The sequence below is a fragment of the Haliaeetus albicilla genome, chromosome 24, assembly GCF_947461875.1.
Source record: "Haliaeetus albicilla chromosome 24, bHalAlb1.1, whole genome shotgun sequence".
Classification (NCBI taxonomy): Eukaryota; Metazoa; Chordata; class Aves; order Accipitriformes; family Accipitridae; genus Haliaeetus; species Haliaeetus albicilla.
The window spans coordinates 24,895,004-24,911,061 of record NC_091506.1 but is presented as its reverse complement, the minus strand read 5'-3'; the positions used below and the strand labels follow the sequence as shown (position 1 = coordinate 24,911,061).

General features: G+C 40.7%; 1 protein-coding gene across 5 annotated transcripts in view; it reads left to right on the top strand.

Annotated features, from left to right (window-relative positions):
• The window catches only part of FGD3 (FYVE, RhoGEF and PH domain containing 3), a 115,588-nt gene that overhangs the window by 80,177 nt on the left and 19,353 nt on the right, over nucleotides 1-16,058 (top strand). For all 5 annotated transcript variants that reach the window (XM_069769893.1, XM_069769894.1, XM_069769897.1 and 2 more), the window contains exons 6-14: nucleotides 242-378; nucleotides 2,139-2,295; nucleotides 6,360-6,498; nucleotides 7,344-7,402; nucleotides 10,337-10,483; nucleotides 11,052-11,144; nucleotides 11,612-11,691; nucleotides 12,124-12,154; nucleotides 12,655-12,756. In XM_069769893.1, the coding sequence (XP_069625994.1) occupies nucleotides 242-378; nucleotides 2,139-2,295; nucleotides 6,360-6,498; nucleotides 7,344-7,402; nucleotides 10,337-10,483; nucleotides 11,052-11,144; nucleotides 11,612-11,691; nucleotides 12,124-12,154; nucleotides 12,655-12,756 (945 nt within the window). The remainder of the gene's footprint in view (nucleotides 1-241; nucleotides 379-2,138; nucleotides 2,296-6,359; nucleotides 6,499-7,343; nucleotides 7,403-10,336; nucleotides 10,484-11,051; nucleotides 11,145-11,611; nucleotides 11,692-12,123; nucleotides 12,155-12,654; nucleotides 12,757-16,058) is intronic.

Genomic DNA, 16,058 nt, shown 5'->3' with positions numbered 1-16,058 from the left:
GACATACCCCTAAGATTTTTCTAATTTATGACTTTGGCCCATAGTCTTAAATCTAACCCTAACTGACAGTGGACTTGCGTTTTGGGAACCTCCTGAAAGACCCCAAGGACTGACTACAGGAAGTCAAAAATTGTAGCTCAGTTCTAAGGCAGTCAGCTTTGTAATACTGCAATCTAAAGCCAGTGTGTCTACGATTGTTTTTTGTAAATATATGTCGGTACTGTCTTATTGTCTTATGCAGGTTTTTTGCACTAAGTTGTCAGAAGCAGGTATTTCATCTGAAGTGATAACGGGCATCTTTTCAAATATTTCTTCCATCTATTGTTTCCATGGACAATTTCTTCTTCCTGAGCTCAAAACAAGAATTACACAAGAATGGTGGGTAACTGTCATTACAATTATTTTAAAAATACGTTTTCAAGAAACTAGAACAACCCTAAGGCCTAGTCTAATTCCAAATTTTTCATTGTTTAATACAGTAATTCACTTGTTATTAAATACATTAGTACGGAGTCTCTTAAGCATTTCTGACTACAGGAATAGACTTGAGCACTCAAAATTTCCAGAGTACATTGTGAGAATTTTTTCAGTCCAAAGTATTGCCAGAGCTGTTTTCCTTACTGTATTTCCACTCTCCTGTTATTGCAGTACTATGAAATTGCAGTACTAGAAAGGAAGGAAATTGCTTATTTTGGCCCAATAGATGAAGTATTTTGGCCCCATTGTGAAGTGTTACAAATACGCAGTGCTTCTCAAAGAAGGAAAATGCATCATCATGTCATAGTCTAGACTTTGCATGCCATGTTGGAGACTTCATGAGAAACATCCATTTTATATTTTCTTTAATGAATTTTGTTACGGTTATATAAAATGTAATTTAATGTTAAAATTAGCATTATAGCAGGCAACAAATGGAAAATCTAGACAGATAAGATAGATGACTTCCTATCTACAAATCTGCTTATGTCTGTTATGCAACCACTTCTGTTGTTGAGCACCACAGTGTTGCACAAGTTTTTACCCCAGAATTTTTTGGCCCTTCTGTTCTAGGAGTTAATAAATATTATTAGCTATAGTGTATATGTACTTTCTTTAAGAAAATAAGTGTAGTTTTGGGGGCTTTGTTTTGTTTGGGTTTTTTTCAGTGAGTAATAAAGGTCAAATACCAATTAAAATTTGGCAGCTGTAATAAGTTGTAGATAAGGCAGAAATACTGCAATAGGTAGAAAGGTAAATTGTAAGGCAGATCTAGGAAACTTGATTTGAGATGACACACTGGCCACAAAGAGTGTCCTGCAGTGAAAAGCGCAGATAGTACTGACACTGCACCTTTCCAAGTACCCTAAATGACAAATACAAGACCAGAGTTCAAACCTCTCCTGGCTGAGTTCAGCCTTCACATAGTTCATCAATGATCAGAAGGAATAAATGAGTCTCAGCACCTTTGCACCTGACTTGCATTTTCAGGGACAGCTGTAATAAAAGGGGAGGAAGACTGGAGAGTCTGGAAGTCAGAAGAGGGCAGAAGCTTATTAAATGGCTAAAGAGGGTCTAGTGCAGTCAGACTGCAAGCCACGAGTTCAGCAGGAGAGAAACGCTGGGGGAAAAATGGCTGGCGCTCTGCCTGGCCATGAATTTGGAGGAGACAAAGATGCGTGGCTACTGCCTCTCCCAGCCTATGGGGGGGTCTCTAGGTGAATGTGTGCCTGGCCCCCTGGGAATACCCAGCTGAACTGAGTGATCCCTTTGCACTAAAGTGTCTTCAGATTTTTGGCTGTGGTGGAAAAGATGATTTTTAAAAAGTAAAAGTTTCCCATGAGACTTTGTGCTGGACGGCAGAGATATATAGATGTTTCTTTAACAATGTGTAGTCAGTTTGAATCTGATCTTCACTTAAGAGAGTGGCAGTGGGGGCAGAAATATTAGCCTTTGGACATCTAGATTAATGTTTAAGGTTTTATCTAGGGTACCGTATAGATTACTTTAAACTAAACTTAGCCTGAAATATCTTGATTGCTTATGCGTGTAAGTGCTTGTGCATGTGGGGGACAACTGTGAAAATCTTACAGTTGTGTTTTCTCCCTGAAGATAGTGTTGATTTCCAGAGATTTCAGTACTTACCTGTGTCTTTCCCATAGGAACATCAACCCACGGCTAGGAGATATCTTACAGAAACTTGCTCCTTTTCTGAAGATGTATGGAGAATATGTAAAGAACTTCGACAGGGCAATGGACATGGTGAACACATGTATGCAGAGGTCCTCTCCATTCAAAGATGTTGTTCAGAACATACAGGTATGTTGTTAATTGACATCATGTGGCTTGGAGATGCTAATTTATTTGTGTAACTTTATTTTTTTTCCAGTGCGTGACACACAGTGTTTAGCTACAAGATAATAGTGCTCTAATACTAAACATATACAATTTTAGTGGCAGTCCTTTCTTCTCTCTTGCTATGACACAGATTTTTCACATAGGTAGCTTTTTCTCCACTCATGTATTTAAGAGGAGTATCAGAAGTCACAGAATAAAGCTTTGCCACTGGCCCAGCAATTCTGACTGCAAACATGTCCATTTATAAACTTTTTGATTTCTCTTCCTCATTACTAATTTTAATTGCTTTTTAATAAATACATTTTCAGTCTGAGGTGGGTGTGTTTGAGTTTGGCCATGTCACTGGCAGCATCTGCTGTTGGTCTGATTTTTCTGAGGCTCACGAAGTGGCACGCAGCTCCCAAGGATCACAGCTCTGCAGGAGGATGCTCAGCATGGATTTTCATGTGTTTTCTCTTAATTATAGAAAAAGCTGTGTGAGGAGGGGGGAAGAGCTCTGCTTATGCTAGTGTATCAGTAAGACTTCTCTCTCCCCCTCAGGCCCTGGGCCAGCTAAAGGGATGCAGCAGGCTCCAGCACACTTGCAAGCATCCCTCCACTGGTGCTGGGAAAGCAGATACCATCCTTTGGGAGGGGAGAGCTGGCAGGGAGTGGGTTAAGCTGAGAAGGGAACTCAGCTGCCTGCCCTAAATGGGAGGATTGTGGCTGGGCCAGCTGTTGGAATCAAGTAATCCCCCAGCAAGCTGGGAAAGGAGAGGCCCTTTTCGGAGAGTCAGGGCTGCCGGCTGCCCAGTGACTCAGACAGAAGCTTGGAGAAACAGGAGCTGGGGAACGTCCTCTCCTACCAGGCTGTCACTCCACATGGCCTTTTCTTAACCTTTTTCTGTCTGAACCCAGCCTGCTCTCACCAAGGTTCTGTGCAGCAAGCACTGTAAAAAATAAGCACACAGGCGTTTTGCTGTCCTCAGTTTGTGCCAAGCCACTGACACGGACTTCTGAAGTGAAAATCAGTTTGTGACTGTTTTCCCTGCAGCACAGGCATCTGCCCACCCTAAAATTCATCTGTCTCTTCTCACCACCAAGCTACCAACACGAACAATTTGTGTTAGCTGTCAGTCTGCAAAACTGGTCTGCAGCTGTCCGAGACCATGAGTATTTCTGCTGAGCAGAACTTTGACAGGCACTATGAACACAGGCAATGCATATACAAGAATTCTGAAGTCTATTGATAACAGTATTTCACTGTAGGTTATTTTAGCGGCAACATCACAGCACCTTTTGCTACTGTTGATGACCATAGCTGCAGTAGGCAAAGATTTGACCCAGTATACTTAGTCCACTCATCTGAGCTATCTCTGTGCTATCAAAAGCCACAGTTACTTTTCAAAACACCAGTCTGTTGTGATCCTGCAGTCACGCATTGTCCACCTAACAGCTGTTAATGGAATAGTTATATAGCTTAAGGCATTAACAATTATTAATTATGCTAAACTAGGGAAAACAGAAAACAAAAATCAAATGGTACTTATATGTGAATGACTGTGACTTACCAAGTTTACTTTAGCTGACCTTGAAGATCAACATACTTTCTGTTCAGTTCACATCCACCTACTGGGGCCAACATTTGATATCTGATGAGTTTATTAGGACTTTTCTTTTGTCAGCTTTCTCCTTATGCCATGACAGAAGTGCTTTTTAATATATATTTCTGTGGTTTGAATTGCCACATGAATTAAACACAGAATAAACATTTATCCATCCTCTAGTAATTTGAATTGCAGTGTAAACTCTGTAAACTTCTAAAATTGCATAACATTACATTTTCCCTATTTGGAACCATTTGTCACTGCTGACTTTTTAGAGAGGATACACTTGGCAAGTGAAGGTAACTTATGTGAGCCTTGAAGTGACTTCCTCCTCTGCTTCCCTGTTGCTGTTCAGTGTTAAGGTTCATCCTATTGCAGGAATAAAAAGACAATGGAGATGGTTATAATAAGTGGATTTGGGATTATAAACCAAGCACTAATATGCAGTAGTGTAGTTCTGTGCTCCTTTTAGTTCTTCCTGGAATGCCTGATTCTTTCCATCCCAGTTTTATTTTCTGGGAGATGTGGTGCTGTAAAACTCTGAAAGATAATAAATTCACTTCATCTCCTATAAACAGAAATATTGTTCACCCTGCTACACTGTGACAAGATATTTTTTAAAGCAAATTTATCTCTTTGAATTTCTGGAAGGATAGCTAATATTTTTCTATCAGACATTCATCTCATTATCTCCAGGCTTTGCTTTAGTAATCAGGTGAGTCAGCAGTGTGTGGTGGGCTGTAATAGTTATGAGGAAAATTTACAAGTACCTGAAACAAGCACCTTTCTCTGAGAAAAGCATACTGAAATTAATGTGGGTTTTGAGGGGTTGCTTACACTAGAACAGACCAAGATGTGGCATTGGTGAGCTGATGTAAAAATAATGCTACAGAGAAGAGCGTGTGTGTGTGTGTGTGTGTGTGTATATGTGGTTAACATGCTGATGTGGGGATTCAGGAGTCAGATTACATCGCTAACAGAAACTTCCTGTGTGCTTTAAAACAAGTTACTTAATCTTACTGTGTTTCTCATTTCTCCTCCCCTCTTTTAAATAGAAATATCCCTTCACTTCATAGGGATCCTATGAAAATAAGTACACTGCAACACTCAGTACCATTGCAAGCAGAGCAGATCGGTGCCTTTTTGGGTAATATTTACTGTAATCAGTCTCAAACCTACCCCCTTTCTTGGACAAGTAAAAAAAAAGAAGAGAATTTGAGGCAGCTCCTTCTTCAGAGGTGGTGTGTAGGCAGTGTATCTGCTGCTCATACAGTAAGCTCTAGCAAGCAATATATCCCTGTGGGGTTTCTGATTTTATGTAGTCTTTGGGGGGAAGCATGCTGCACAGGGACGTGGATGGGAAGATCTTTTCTGAGCCTGTGAAGAAACACACAAAATCTAAAAGAAGATTGCTGCGTATCTGCAGAAAATGTCAGACATGGGACAAAGGTTTAAGTGAAACCTGTCAGCTCCCATACCTGCTTGAGGGTAGGAAGGCTCTACAGAGGGATCTGGACAGGCTGGATTGACGGGCCGAGGCCAATTGTATGAGGGTCAACAAGGCCCAGTGCTGGGTCTTGCACTCGGGTCACAACAACCCCATGCAGCGCTACAGGCTTGGGGAAGAGTGGCTGGAAAGCTGCACGGCACAAAAGGACCTGGGGGTGTTGGTCAACAGCTGGCCGAATATGAGCCACCAGTGTGCCCAGGTGGGCAAGAAGGCCAACGGCATCCTGGCTTGTATCAGAGCTAGTGTGGCCAGCAGGACTAGGGCAGTGATCATCCCCCTGTACTCGGCGCTGGTGAGGTCGCACCTCGAGTCCTGTGTTCAGTTTTGGGCCCCTCACTACAGGAAAGAATTGAGGTGCTGGAGCATGTCCAGAGAAGGGCAAGGAAGCTGGTGAAGGGTCTAAAGAACAAGTCCTGTGAGGAGCGGCTGAGGGAACTGGGGTTGTTCAGCCTGGAGAAAAGGAGGCTGAGGGGACACCTTATCGCTCTCTACAACTACCTGAACGGAGGCTGTAGTGAGGTGGGTGTCAGTCTCTTCTCCCAAGTGACAGTGAGAGGCCTCAATTTGTGCCAGGGGAGGTTTAGATTGGATATTAGGAACAATTTCTTCACTGAAAGGGTTGTCAAAGCATTGGAACAGGCCGCCCAGAGAAGTGGTTGAGTCACCATCCCTGGAGGTATTTCAAAGATGTGTAGATGTGGTGCTTAGGGACATGGCTTAGTGGTGGACTTGGCAGTGTTGGGTTTACAGTTGGACTCGATGATCCTAAGGGTCTTTTCCAACCTAAATGAGTCTATAATTCTGTGATAGCTTGAGAAGTTGTTTTATGCACCTCTAATTGTATGTGAATGCTCATTTTTCATTGCTCTTTAACACCAAAGGCAGGAACAAAACCAAACCCTTCTGTGCTTGTTTTCTCTCCATTATAGAAACAGGAGGTGTGTGGAAACCTGACATTACAGCATCACATGCTTGAACCAGTGCAAAGGATTCCTCGTTATGAGCTTCTCCTAAAGGACTATTTAAAGAAACTTCCAGAAGAGTCTCCAGACAGGAAAGATGCTGAAAGTACATGTAAACTCCTCTCTGTCTAATGAGCACAATAAGATCTTGAAGAGTTTTTTCTTCACATGTTCAGATACTTTCAACTAAGGCTATGGTAGAAATGGAGATTTGGATCAAATTATTGCATAGCACAAAGGGATTTTGAATGCTCTTAGAGTAGAGAAGAAAAGGGTTGATAGATCAGCTCTAGGAATGAAGAGAGCTTTGGCAAATGAACAATGGCAAAATGTTGAAGTTTGTAATGGTAGAACATCTGGCATTTTCATTTAATCCATTGTATGGCCAAGGACAAATACAGGAGGACATCCTTGCAATAGCCAGAGGAAGAAAGTAAGAATGGTCTTAAATGTACATGCTTCCCTAGGAAATCAGGTTAGGCTCTGTTAACACAAAGAAACAGGAGACATGGACTTCTGTTGGTTTCTAGGAGTTTGTGATCCTGACCAAAACTGGATTCATGTTACCATAAGTACACAAGCCCTGTTTTAGGAGAACACTGTTACAAACATGCTTGTGAAGGCTTAAGTGAGACTTAAGTTAACCTTTAGTAGGCTGATTTCTAGAAGGTGAGGGTTTTTGTCACTATGTGCTTTGACTCGCCTAGACTTTCAGGAGAGAAAGATTAAACATTTAGATGCCCATGGACCAGCTGAACATGCAGAAGTGATTGTGTCTATAACTGCTTATAAGCATTCCTTTTACTTTATGGAAGGAAAAAATACAGTCCTTTTGTTTGCAACAACAATTTTGCAGGAAAAACACTAATCAGGGAGGTGAAAAAAAAACCCCAAAGTGCTATTAACAGATACAATCCAGAGAATGCATAACTGTTGCTACCTTTATTGCAGAATCACTGGAGCTCATATCTACAGCAGCAAACCATTCAAATGCAGCCATCCGAAAGATGGTGAGTAGAAATTGCATAATGGAATTGTAATCTGACTGAAACACTTGGTTGAACCAATGGTCCCCCATTGCAGTAGGCTCAGGAAAGTGGGCTGGGGAGAATTTTCAAATACAGTGAGTCAAGCTTTAAATATCAGTTGGATATCTGAGTTCTCTTTATCATAAATGATCCTATTGCAGTTACCATGGGTTGTTGGGCTTAAATTTCACTTTCCTTGTTCTTAAGGACCCAATGAGTTGAAAAAGGAGGTCTTCATAAAACTCATTATTTGCTTTTCACTGAAAATTGTTGAAAGTATTCCAATTAGGTCCATTCACAAGGGGTCCTTGCAGATTTTCACACTGTTTTTTAGTCCTACAGGTCTTTACCAGACTGGAGGTTGTTTTGGTTTGATTTTGGCTCATCTTAAATGCACATTTAGCATGTGTCAGTAGCTTTGGTAAGCTATACTTCTAAATCTGGGCAGTTGGAGACCATGCAGATTTTGAGCATTAGCACATGCTTTACATACAGAACAGCTAGTGCATTACCATTAAAGTAAATGGACTTTATAGTTACAGATGTTACCCCTTCTGTGCACCCAAGTCCCTCAGGAGCTTTTGTATCTAATAGATCTGAAATGCTGTGCATCCAGCTTAACACTCACTGACCATTTGCGGGCACAAGGTTTACGTCTCCTTCTGTATCAGACCCTTTCTTCCTTCTCCTGGCTGGTAGGGACACCATGAGACCATGCTTCCTGTGGCTGCTACAGGGAAGTAACCAACTGATGTCTGTGTATTTTCAGTATGTCTCAGTGAAAACCAGTTTTGAAACCATCTGTTTCTATTTGAGTCTAGTGTATTCTCTTGATAAGGATATATTTCAGTGGAAATCTTTCTGGTTTGGAGCCTTGAACAACTGTTTTGCTGGGGACTGTGTACAGTATCTCCACAGACAGCAGGAATATGAAGCCACCATCTAGTTGCTTTCTGTGTTGGGTGCTTTTTCTGTTGGTACACAACAACATATTAGAAAAGGTTGCTATAATAATTTTGCACCCACTGTTTATTGCTGATAAGAACCTGAAGCCTCTAATCAGGCCTTCTTATTGCACTGAATTCTTCTGTAATTAATAGGTTTTGCCTGAGCAGAGACTTGAAGGAAGAATATCCGAGTAAGAATTTCAGGTTTGACCTCGTGGTTTCCCAACTCAGACGTCCCAGCAGAAAGTGCCTTGGGTGTGCTGGGGCAGTCGGTGAGGGTCGGTGGGGAGCAATGCAGTGCGAGAGCAGCGCTGTCCTGCATGTGCGCCTCTGCAGAGCCCTGCGGGATGGCGCAAATGGCTGGGTGAGGTCAGAGCCAAGCTGAAAGAAAAGCAAGGGCTGTAGCAATATCTCCAAAAGTTAGTGGAGGTTTGAATGAATTGTTGGATGCTTCCTCCTGTTGTGGTGTAGTAGAAGAAATAGATCAGGCTTCCAAAGCTGGCTTTTCCTAGAAGTGCAGATGTCCCTCAGGTTTTGAATCTGCTCTTAGTGTTCTAGTTTCTCCACTAAAAAAAATTAGCTTGATGAGTTCACTGTTTTTTGTTTGTTTTTACATTAGTGGGACCTCTTGCTCATCTTCCCATTTGCTGGAAAAAAATCTGCTGCTTTTTGGGGCTTAGGTGATTTGCTCATTTATTTTTAGTCCACAGCCTGCTGCCTTCCATTTTGTTTTGCTGTGTGTTTATTTTAACCGTTTGGTTTTGTTTGGTTTTTTTTATTGGGGGTTTTTTCGTTGTTTGTTTAATCATTGGTCAGAAGAATAGATTAGGACAGGGACTGGTGTGATGTATATTTGTGGTGAAAATTCTCAGGTCAAATGGGGGTAAACAAAGTGTGTAAGGACGTGAAATTCCAGCTTAATCTATAGAAAGGTAGAGGTGTGATTTAGAGATGTGTTTGGACATATATTTGGGTGTAACTGCATAAATCTTTGTCCTCACTTTCTGACCCTTTGCTGACAGTGCCATTTGGAGCACATCAGTCCAGCTTGTGGTTGAAAGCCAAAGCTTTCCACATGCTATAACTCAGTAGCAAGATTTACACACCTTTCTTATTTTGACTAGTTAAAGCTGCTGCAATGCTTAATATAGCAGCTGCAAATGGGTGAACTAGTTACCTTTATCCATTTGAATACTTTGTAGAGGGACTTCTAATGTTTGGTTGACTTAATATAAAGTAGAAACAGTGCTTTGCTGAAAAGGAAAAAGTAATCCCTTCATAAAGAATTTTGACAAAGACATAAGGATGCCTGAATGACATTAAAACTATATTTTAAGCATTTTGTCCTGGTCTATTTCAGAGGTACTTTTTGCCATGGAGGCCCCTGCATAGGACTGCAGCATTCCCCATACATCTGAGGTTTTATATGTAGCTTAGAAATGCAGAATAGGACCATACTTCCTGATGGAGACCTATGTGCCATTTTATCAGCAACAATACAAGAGGCGAAACGTCTCGGAAGCTGAGGAACGATCATAGTGCAGCAGAAATCTTAGTCTGAGTTGTGGGGTGGAAGCTGAGTTAATAAATTCAAACTTGGAAACAATTTGGTAACATACTAGTCTCCAACTTGGCCACTGATTTTACTGGACCTGATGCCATTGCTTCCAAAGATATGTATTTATTGTTGAATAGGAATATCTAAAAATATCAAATAGATTGATCTCAAAATGTCATTAAAATGGTACAATCCAGGTATGACTCATGAGTGACTAATACAGAGTGGGGAAGAATACTAAAGAGTATGGAACAGGTATTCATTAATTTTTGAAAATGCAAAGCTATAGCCAAAGTGAAAGGCTATATTCTTTCCTACTTATTTACACTTACCACAGAAATGATACTATGGGTAATAGACCAAGTGGAATAATTTTTTTTAATTAAACTGTTGGGGTTTCTGTACTTGCAGGAAAAGATGCACAAGCTTTTGGAAGTCTACGAGCGACTTGGTGGTGAAGAGGATATTGTTAACCCAGCCAATGAGCTCATTAAAGAAGGACATATTCAGAAACTTTCAGCAAAGAACGGCACAGCGCAGGATAGGTATTTATTCCTGGTGAGTTTTTTTGTTGCATGCTTATTTTGAGTTGTGCTATGAAATGGTGCACTTCCATCTTCCTAATCTCAAATACAAAAAGCATTCACCAACTGAGCCCAGCTACTCCTTCCTCTGAGCAGCAGTTTTCTCTTGACGCTTTTTACTTGAGGATTTCCTTCCTTGCACACTTGTACCTTTGCTGATGGCTTGTCAGGCCCAAAGGGGTCTTTCCCATCTCCCTCCTCAGAGGCTGCGTTTTTTGCAAAGTGCCTGAGGAGGTGTGTTTCCAGCTGTAGCACCTTGCTGCATAAGATGGCCAACTCTTGCTGACACTGAGAGAATAGCTCTCGTTTTCTTTCAAGGCAGTCAAATGGGTACTAGGGAGAGGGGGAGAAGGGGAAAGTGACTGGCTGACATGCTTCTGTCTGTCCACTTCTTTCAAGTATGGTATGTGAGCCTAGCTTGCTCTTTAAACCTCTTCTTGAGAACTGCATCTTAGAGTAAAACACACCAGAGTCCTAAACTGTCAAAATGCAGGCTTTGTCCGGTGTGTAATCCCTTAACCTAAAATATTCCCTTGTTACAGTTTAACAGCATGGTGCTATACTGTGTGCCAAAACTGAGGCTGATAGGCCAGAAGTTCAGTGTTCGAGAGAAGATGGACATTGCAGGACTGCAGGTTTGCCTCTCTTCTTTTCCCCCATTTTAATGCTTCCCCACTCGATAGCGTTAGACCCCCTCTGAATCAAAAAATGTAACAATAGATGTATGTAGAAATACAATAAAATTCTGAAATCTAGCTTTAGATCTTTTTTTTTGTAATTATTATGAAGTAATCATCCAAAGATGCGTAAGAAAAAGGTGACTCTGTACATGCTTTGATTGAAAGCCTTCCCTTGTCGCCTAGCTGACACAGGAGCCACCTTTTCCCCCTACTGCTCTAGGGGCTGGTTGGTGATAACAGATTCAGAAGTTTTGTAGCAACACGAGTAATTATGGAAACAATCCTTTGTTTTTTCTACCCTGTACTATATTCTGAGTGATCCTTTCAACTAAGTATTTCAAAGAATGAATATATTTGTAAGTCATTAAAAATGATTGAAAGACAATGGAGACTAGTAAGAAGATGACATGTTCTTTTTACAGGTCCAAGAAATTGCCAAGCAAAATGTGGCTCATACATTTTCAATAACAGGAAAAAAGAGATCGCTGGAACTACAAGCCAGGTATGGTGCTTGTTCTGTCTTTCGAGGTTTGTGAATATTTATGTAGAAATTTACCATCTAGGGGATATGGCTGTGCTAGTATGACATAGCTTTACACTAGGAGATGGGCATCAGAGATGTGTAACTTGCATATGCAGGAGAATATGTTGTTCCTAAGTCAGAGTGTGTTAAAGTGCTATGTTGATTTGCTTTATTGAATGCCAACACTGTTTATAGTAGTGCTTGTAGGTTCCACTGTATTAATAATTCAAACATTTTTGGCATTTGTTTGGTAATAACTGAGGTCAACAGTTATTAATAATGTTTATAAAATAGTGGATAGCAAAGCTAAAATCTACATGGATATAAAGCTGTAAAGATGTGAATCGAATTCACTGAAAATACTGCAAGTACATTTATGATGTTTTCCTTATTTTTCTTTTGTTTTAACAGGACAGAAGAGGAGAAGAGGGAATGGATTCAGGTTAATACAAAAGTGTTATGATACGGGTGGAAATCACAGTGCAGTCAGCACCTTCTGTTTTAAAATTATCTTTTTGGGTTTCTGAATGAATGAGGCTGTGTGAGGAAGCTGGGTAGTCCAGTCTGGCAAAGCTGCTTATGTGGAGTCCCAGTCAGGGTCCCACTGCTGACCCGCTGTGTCCAGGCAGTGGACGGGGGCTTTGAATGGGTTCCCATTTCCTGCAGTCCTCAAACCCAGTGAGAGAAGAGATTGAGGTGTCAGAGATTAGCCTTGTATATTCTTGCAGTCTGACTTGTACAGACACTGTCTGATAGCAGTCTTAGTTTTTAACTTAACAGACACCACCACTCATAGTTATTAAGGTATTTAAGTTTCCATTTCATTTATGCAAGTGTAAGGGTTTTTCACTAAAATGATAATCCTAACCATCTTCCTATGAGAGAATTTTGCCAAGGCTCTTTTTGTGACACTTCTCATCTTTGTTGGAATTTTTGTCTCAGGTCATTCAAGCAACAATTGAAAAGCACAAACAGAACAGTGAGACATTTAGAGCTTTCAATAGCTCTTTTTCTCAAGAGGAGGAGCATCTTCCTGATTCCTCAGTAAGTACTAGTGCTTAATTGTCCTTCTTTGCTCTAAGTTTTACCGACAGTTAAAGTAGACCTACGCAGCTAACTTTAAAATACTGTAGTCTTGTTCTTGATTTTTTTATTACATTATGGTACAGTCAGCTCCATTTCTCTGGCTCTCAAATGCATATCAGTCATAGTTACTCAACCATGGAGGTATGGAATAATTTACCCAGGGTAATTCAGTGCAAGAGACCTATCAGTCACGTTTTCCAGACTAGTGTCTCATTTAGCATAACAGGTGTAATTCCTCGATGTTATGAGTGGTTGGCTGTCTGGAATGATGTTTGTGTGCCTGGGAGATTTTCTTCGTTACCTTTCCCCATCTCCTCACAGATGCATTCTGTGATTATTTCTTTTTTCTTATTTATTATTATTTTAAAAGCTTTAAAGAGTTGAAAGGAAATTGATGCATTTTAAAATTTTCTTTAAAACACTGTCTTATAGATAATAAATATATTTCAGAAAGAATACTCTTCAGCTAAATATGCAAAATAGTCTTGAAAGTTTATTCTGTTTCTCTACAACTGCAGTACTCTATGTTGGTTTTGCTAGGAATTTTGGTTTGGAAGTATTCCCATGAGGATGATAATATCTCTTCATTAGACTTGATAATGATGGTGATAACCTTAGCCTCAGTCATTTGCTACAAGCTAAAGAGGAGAGGGCCTGGGAGAGGGAAATTTTTAGCAATTTTGTGCTGAGCTGCCAGTGTGTTGATGATGTTAGTGGTGATACATGATAGATCTTGGAGGTCCATCTGCAGAGAGAGGAGGTCCATCTGCAGAGACTAAACTTGGGGAACTTTTTATCTTCCCCCTCCCCTGCCCTCCTAAACGTTTTTTTTGGGGGGGGATACCTAACTGTTTTTGACACCTCTCCTTTCCCATATCTGATTCAGTGACTCAATAATGCTGGATTTTTATCAGACTGATTTCCCAGGGGGCTCGGGCAAGATGTTAGGTATTCCTTTCATCCCAGCATTAATCAGTCTGACAGCAGAGATCTTTGCAAACCTTCACAGAGTCTAGGATCCTGTTGCTGATAGCAGGCAGCAATGAGCCATTTTCAGAATATGGCATAGCTTACCGATCATGAACTATTCATCAGCTAAAAATACTTGGAAAAAATTGGAAAATAATCAATTCATGCCTATATTTTTAAGTTAACTCATGGCTGCCTTCAGAACCAGGATGCTCTGATGGAAAAAAAATCTTTTGCTAATAAGTAAACTAATAAGCACACTTATTTCTATCCATTAAGACACAGTGTCTGTTCAACTTCATTATTATTATCATCTTGCTTTGTAATTTCCATTTTATTTTGCTTCTGTCTTAATGGTGTATCTACATGTTTATACTATACTGGTTCATAAAAGTCAAGCAGACCAGAAGTCTGGTTTATCTCCAGGCTGTGATATTAATGCAGTATCCACCTTAATTTTTATTATGCCAGAATGCTAACCTGCATTTTTAGGAGATTGGCTTATCTAGATAGTCAGCTTTGGAAAACTGATGTCACGGCTAAATGTAGCAGAAATTGCTGTCAGTTAAAAAGAGCTGAAGGTGGTTCTGTAAGGAAAACTGGACAAATACTGACAGCGTTCTTAGTAGCAATATGCTGCTGTAGGCAGCATCCACCATACATATCTGATTATCTTTATGGAATATTGGGCAGAATGCTTTAGAAGGAAAAATGACAATAATCTTCCTTTTTTGCTCTCATGAGTCAAGAAATAAATATGCAGTCGTGGATTTCGGGCTGGATCTCTAACAGCTACTAGAAATTGGACTCTGGTTCTAATAAGCCTGGAGAAAAACAGCCAAATTGCTTTTCTCCCATCCTTGGCCATACATTTGATATGTTACAGTGCTTATGATTGATTTTATTTGTGTGACCAGTGCATGCCTTTGCACACAATTCTTTACCATGCTCTTGTTTTTCCTGCTGACTTACATAAGCTCATACAAGCATTAAGAGTTGATCTTCAGCCTGTAATTTCCCTACAGAAGGGAATGTGGTTCCTTGGAGGTGCAGAGATCTGACATTTGACCTGACTCTTAAGATTATGCCTGTGCAATAATCTACAGCAATTAATAAACTCCCACCTGTCAGGAGGTGAATATTCAGAGTCATTGCCAGTCAGCCCCCTGCAGGGTGACTGTAGCAGTGGTCTTTTAAAGAAGTATTTTCAGAAAGCTGCAGGGTCCCTTTGTGGCTTAGTTCCTTCAGAAGGAGGACACTTGTTTCCCTGTTTACCATTTTCATCTGCAGCATTTCAGGGCTATGTGAAGTTTTTTCTTAAAGCCATCTAAAAATGTTCCCAAGGAAAAGGACCTCTTCTATTACGGCTTGATCTCGGAAGAGTTGGAGGCTCGTGATTTGGGGGAAGGACCCAGTTTCTGCATCATTAGAAGGCTGGCAAGGAAAAGTGCCACAAAGAGCTGAGCTCTGTGGAAGTGGCATCCCTAAGATTTGAGACCTGGGAGTGCTTCTCTGAGTTAAACTATGATTTTTAGATCCTGTTAAATCATCATTATTTCCCACCCCCATTTCTGTTCCTCCCCATAGCTCTGGGGTAGTTCTGACAAACACATGAATAACTGTCCTCCTCATACCAAATCTTACACGGTTTGAGTGGTAGTGGTAACAAAAGGGCGAGAAGCCCTTTTGAAATCTTTTCCAGGTTAAGTAAGAGTAGAGGGTACTTGATTTTTAGCACATTATTCCAAATAAATATTAAAAGAGCATGGGGATCAGAACAGGCAACTAGAGGAATTTATTCTTTTCCCTAAACTTGCTGGGGGTTTTCTCAATCTCTCCTTCAGACCCCATTTTTTTTTCCACATTTTCCATTTCCCTTCCCAAGTCCTGTTTCCCAGCACACAGATGTCCTTTTACTGGGCAGGGGGATCTAAACACAGGTTGATTAGGATTCCAGTGGAAAGAAGCCCCGTTCCACAGGACTGGGGAATAGATGATGTGAAGACCCTAGGGTTGCTGGTTTTTTGGGGGAGGCAGAAATAGTTGGCTGTAGTTGAGTACATGATGCTTCCCTTTAATTAAATTGCATTCCCCGAGGAAGTGCTCGGGCAGTGGCACAGCCCTAGCCCCAGGGGATCCATTTGCTTATTTGCTTGTTCTCAAGAGTCGATTGATTGTATTAGTATATAAATAGATACAACTAGGTATCAGAATGAATAGCTCTTCAATTGGGCCACTTACTCAAAGCTACAGTTCAGGTTGTTTCTAATAACAGAGATTAAATCTTTTTG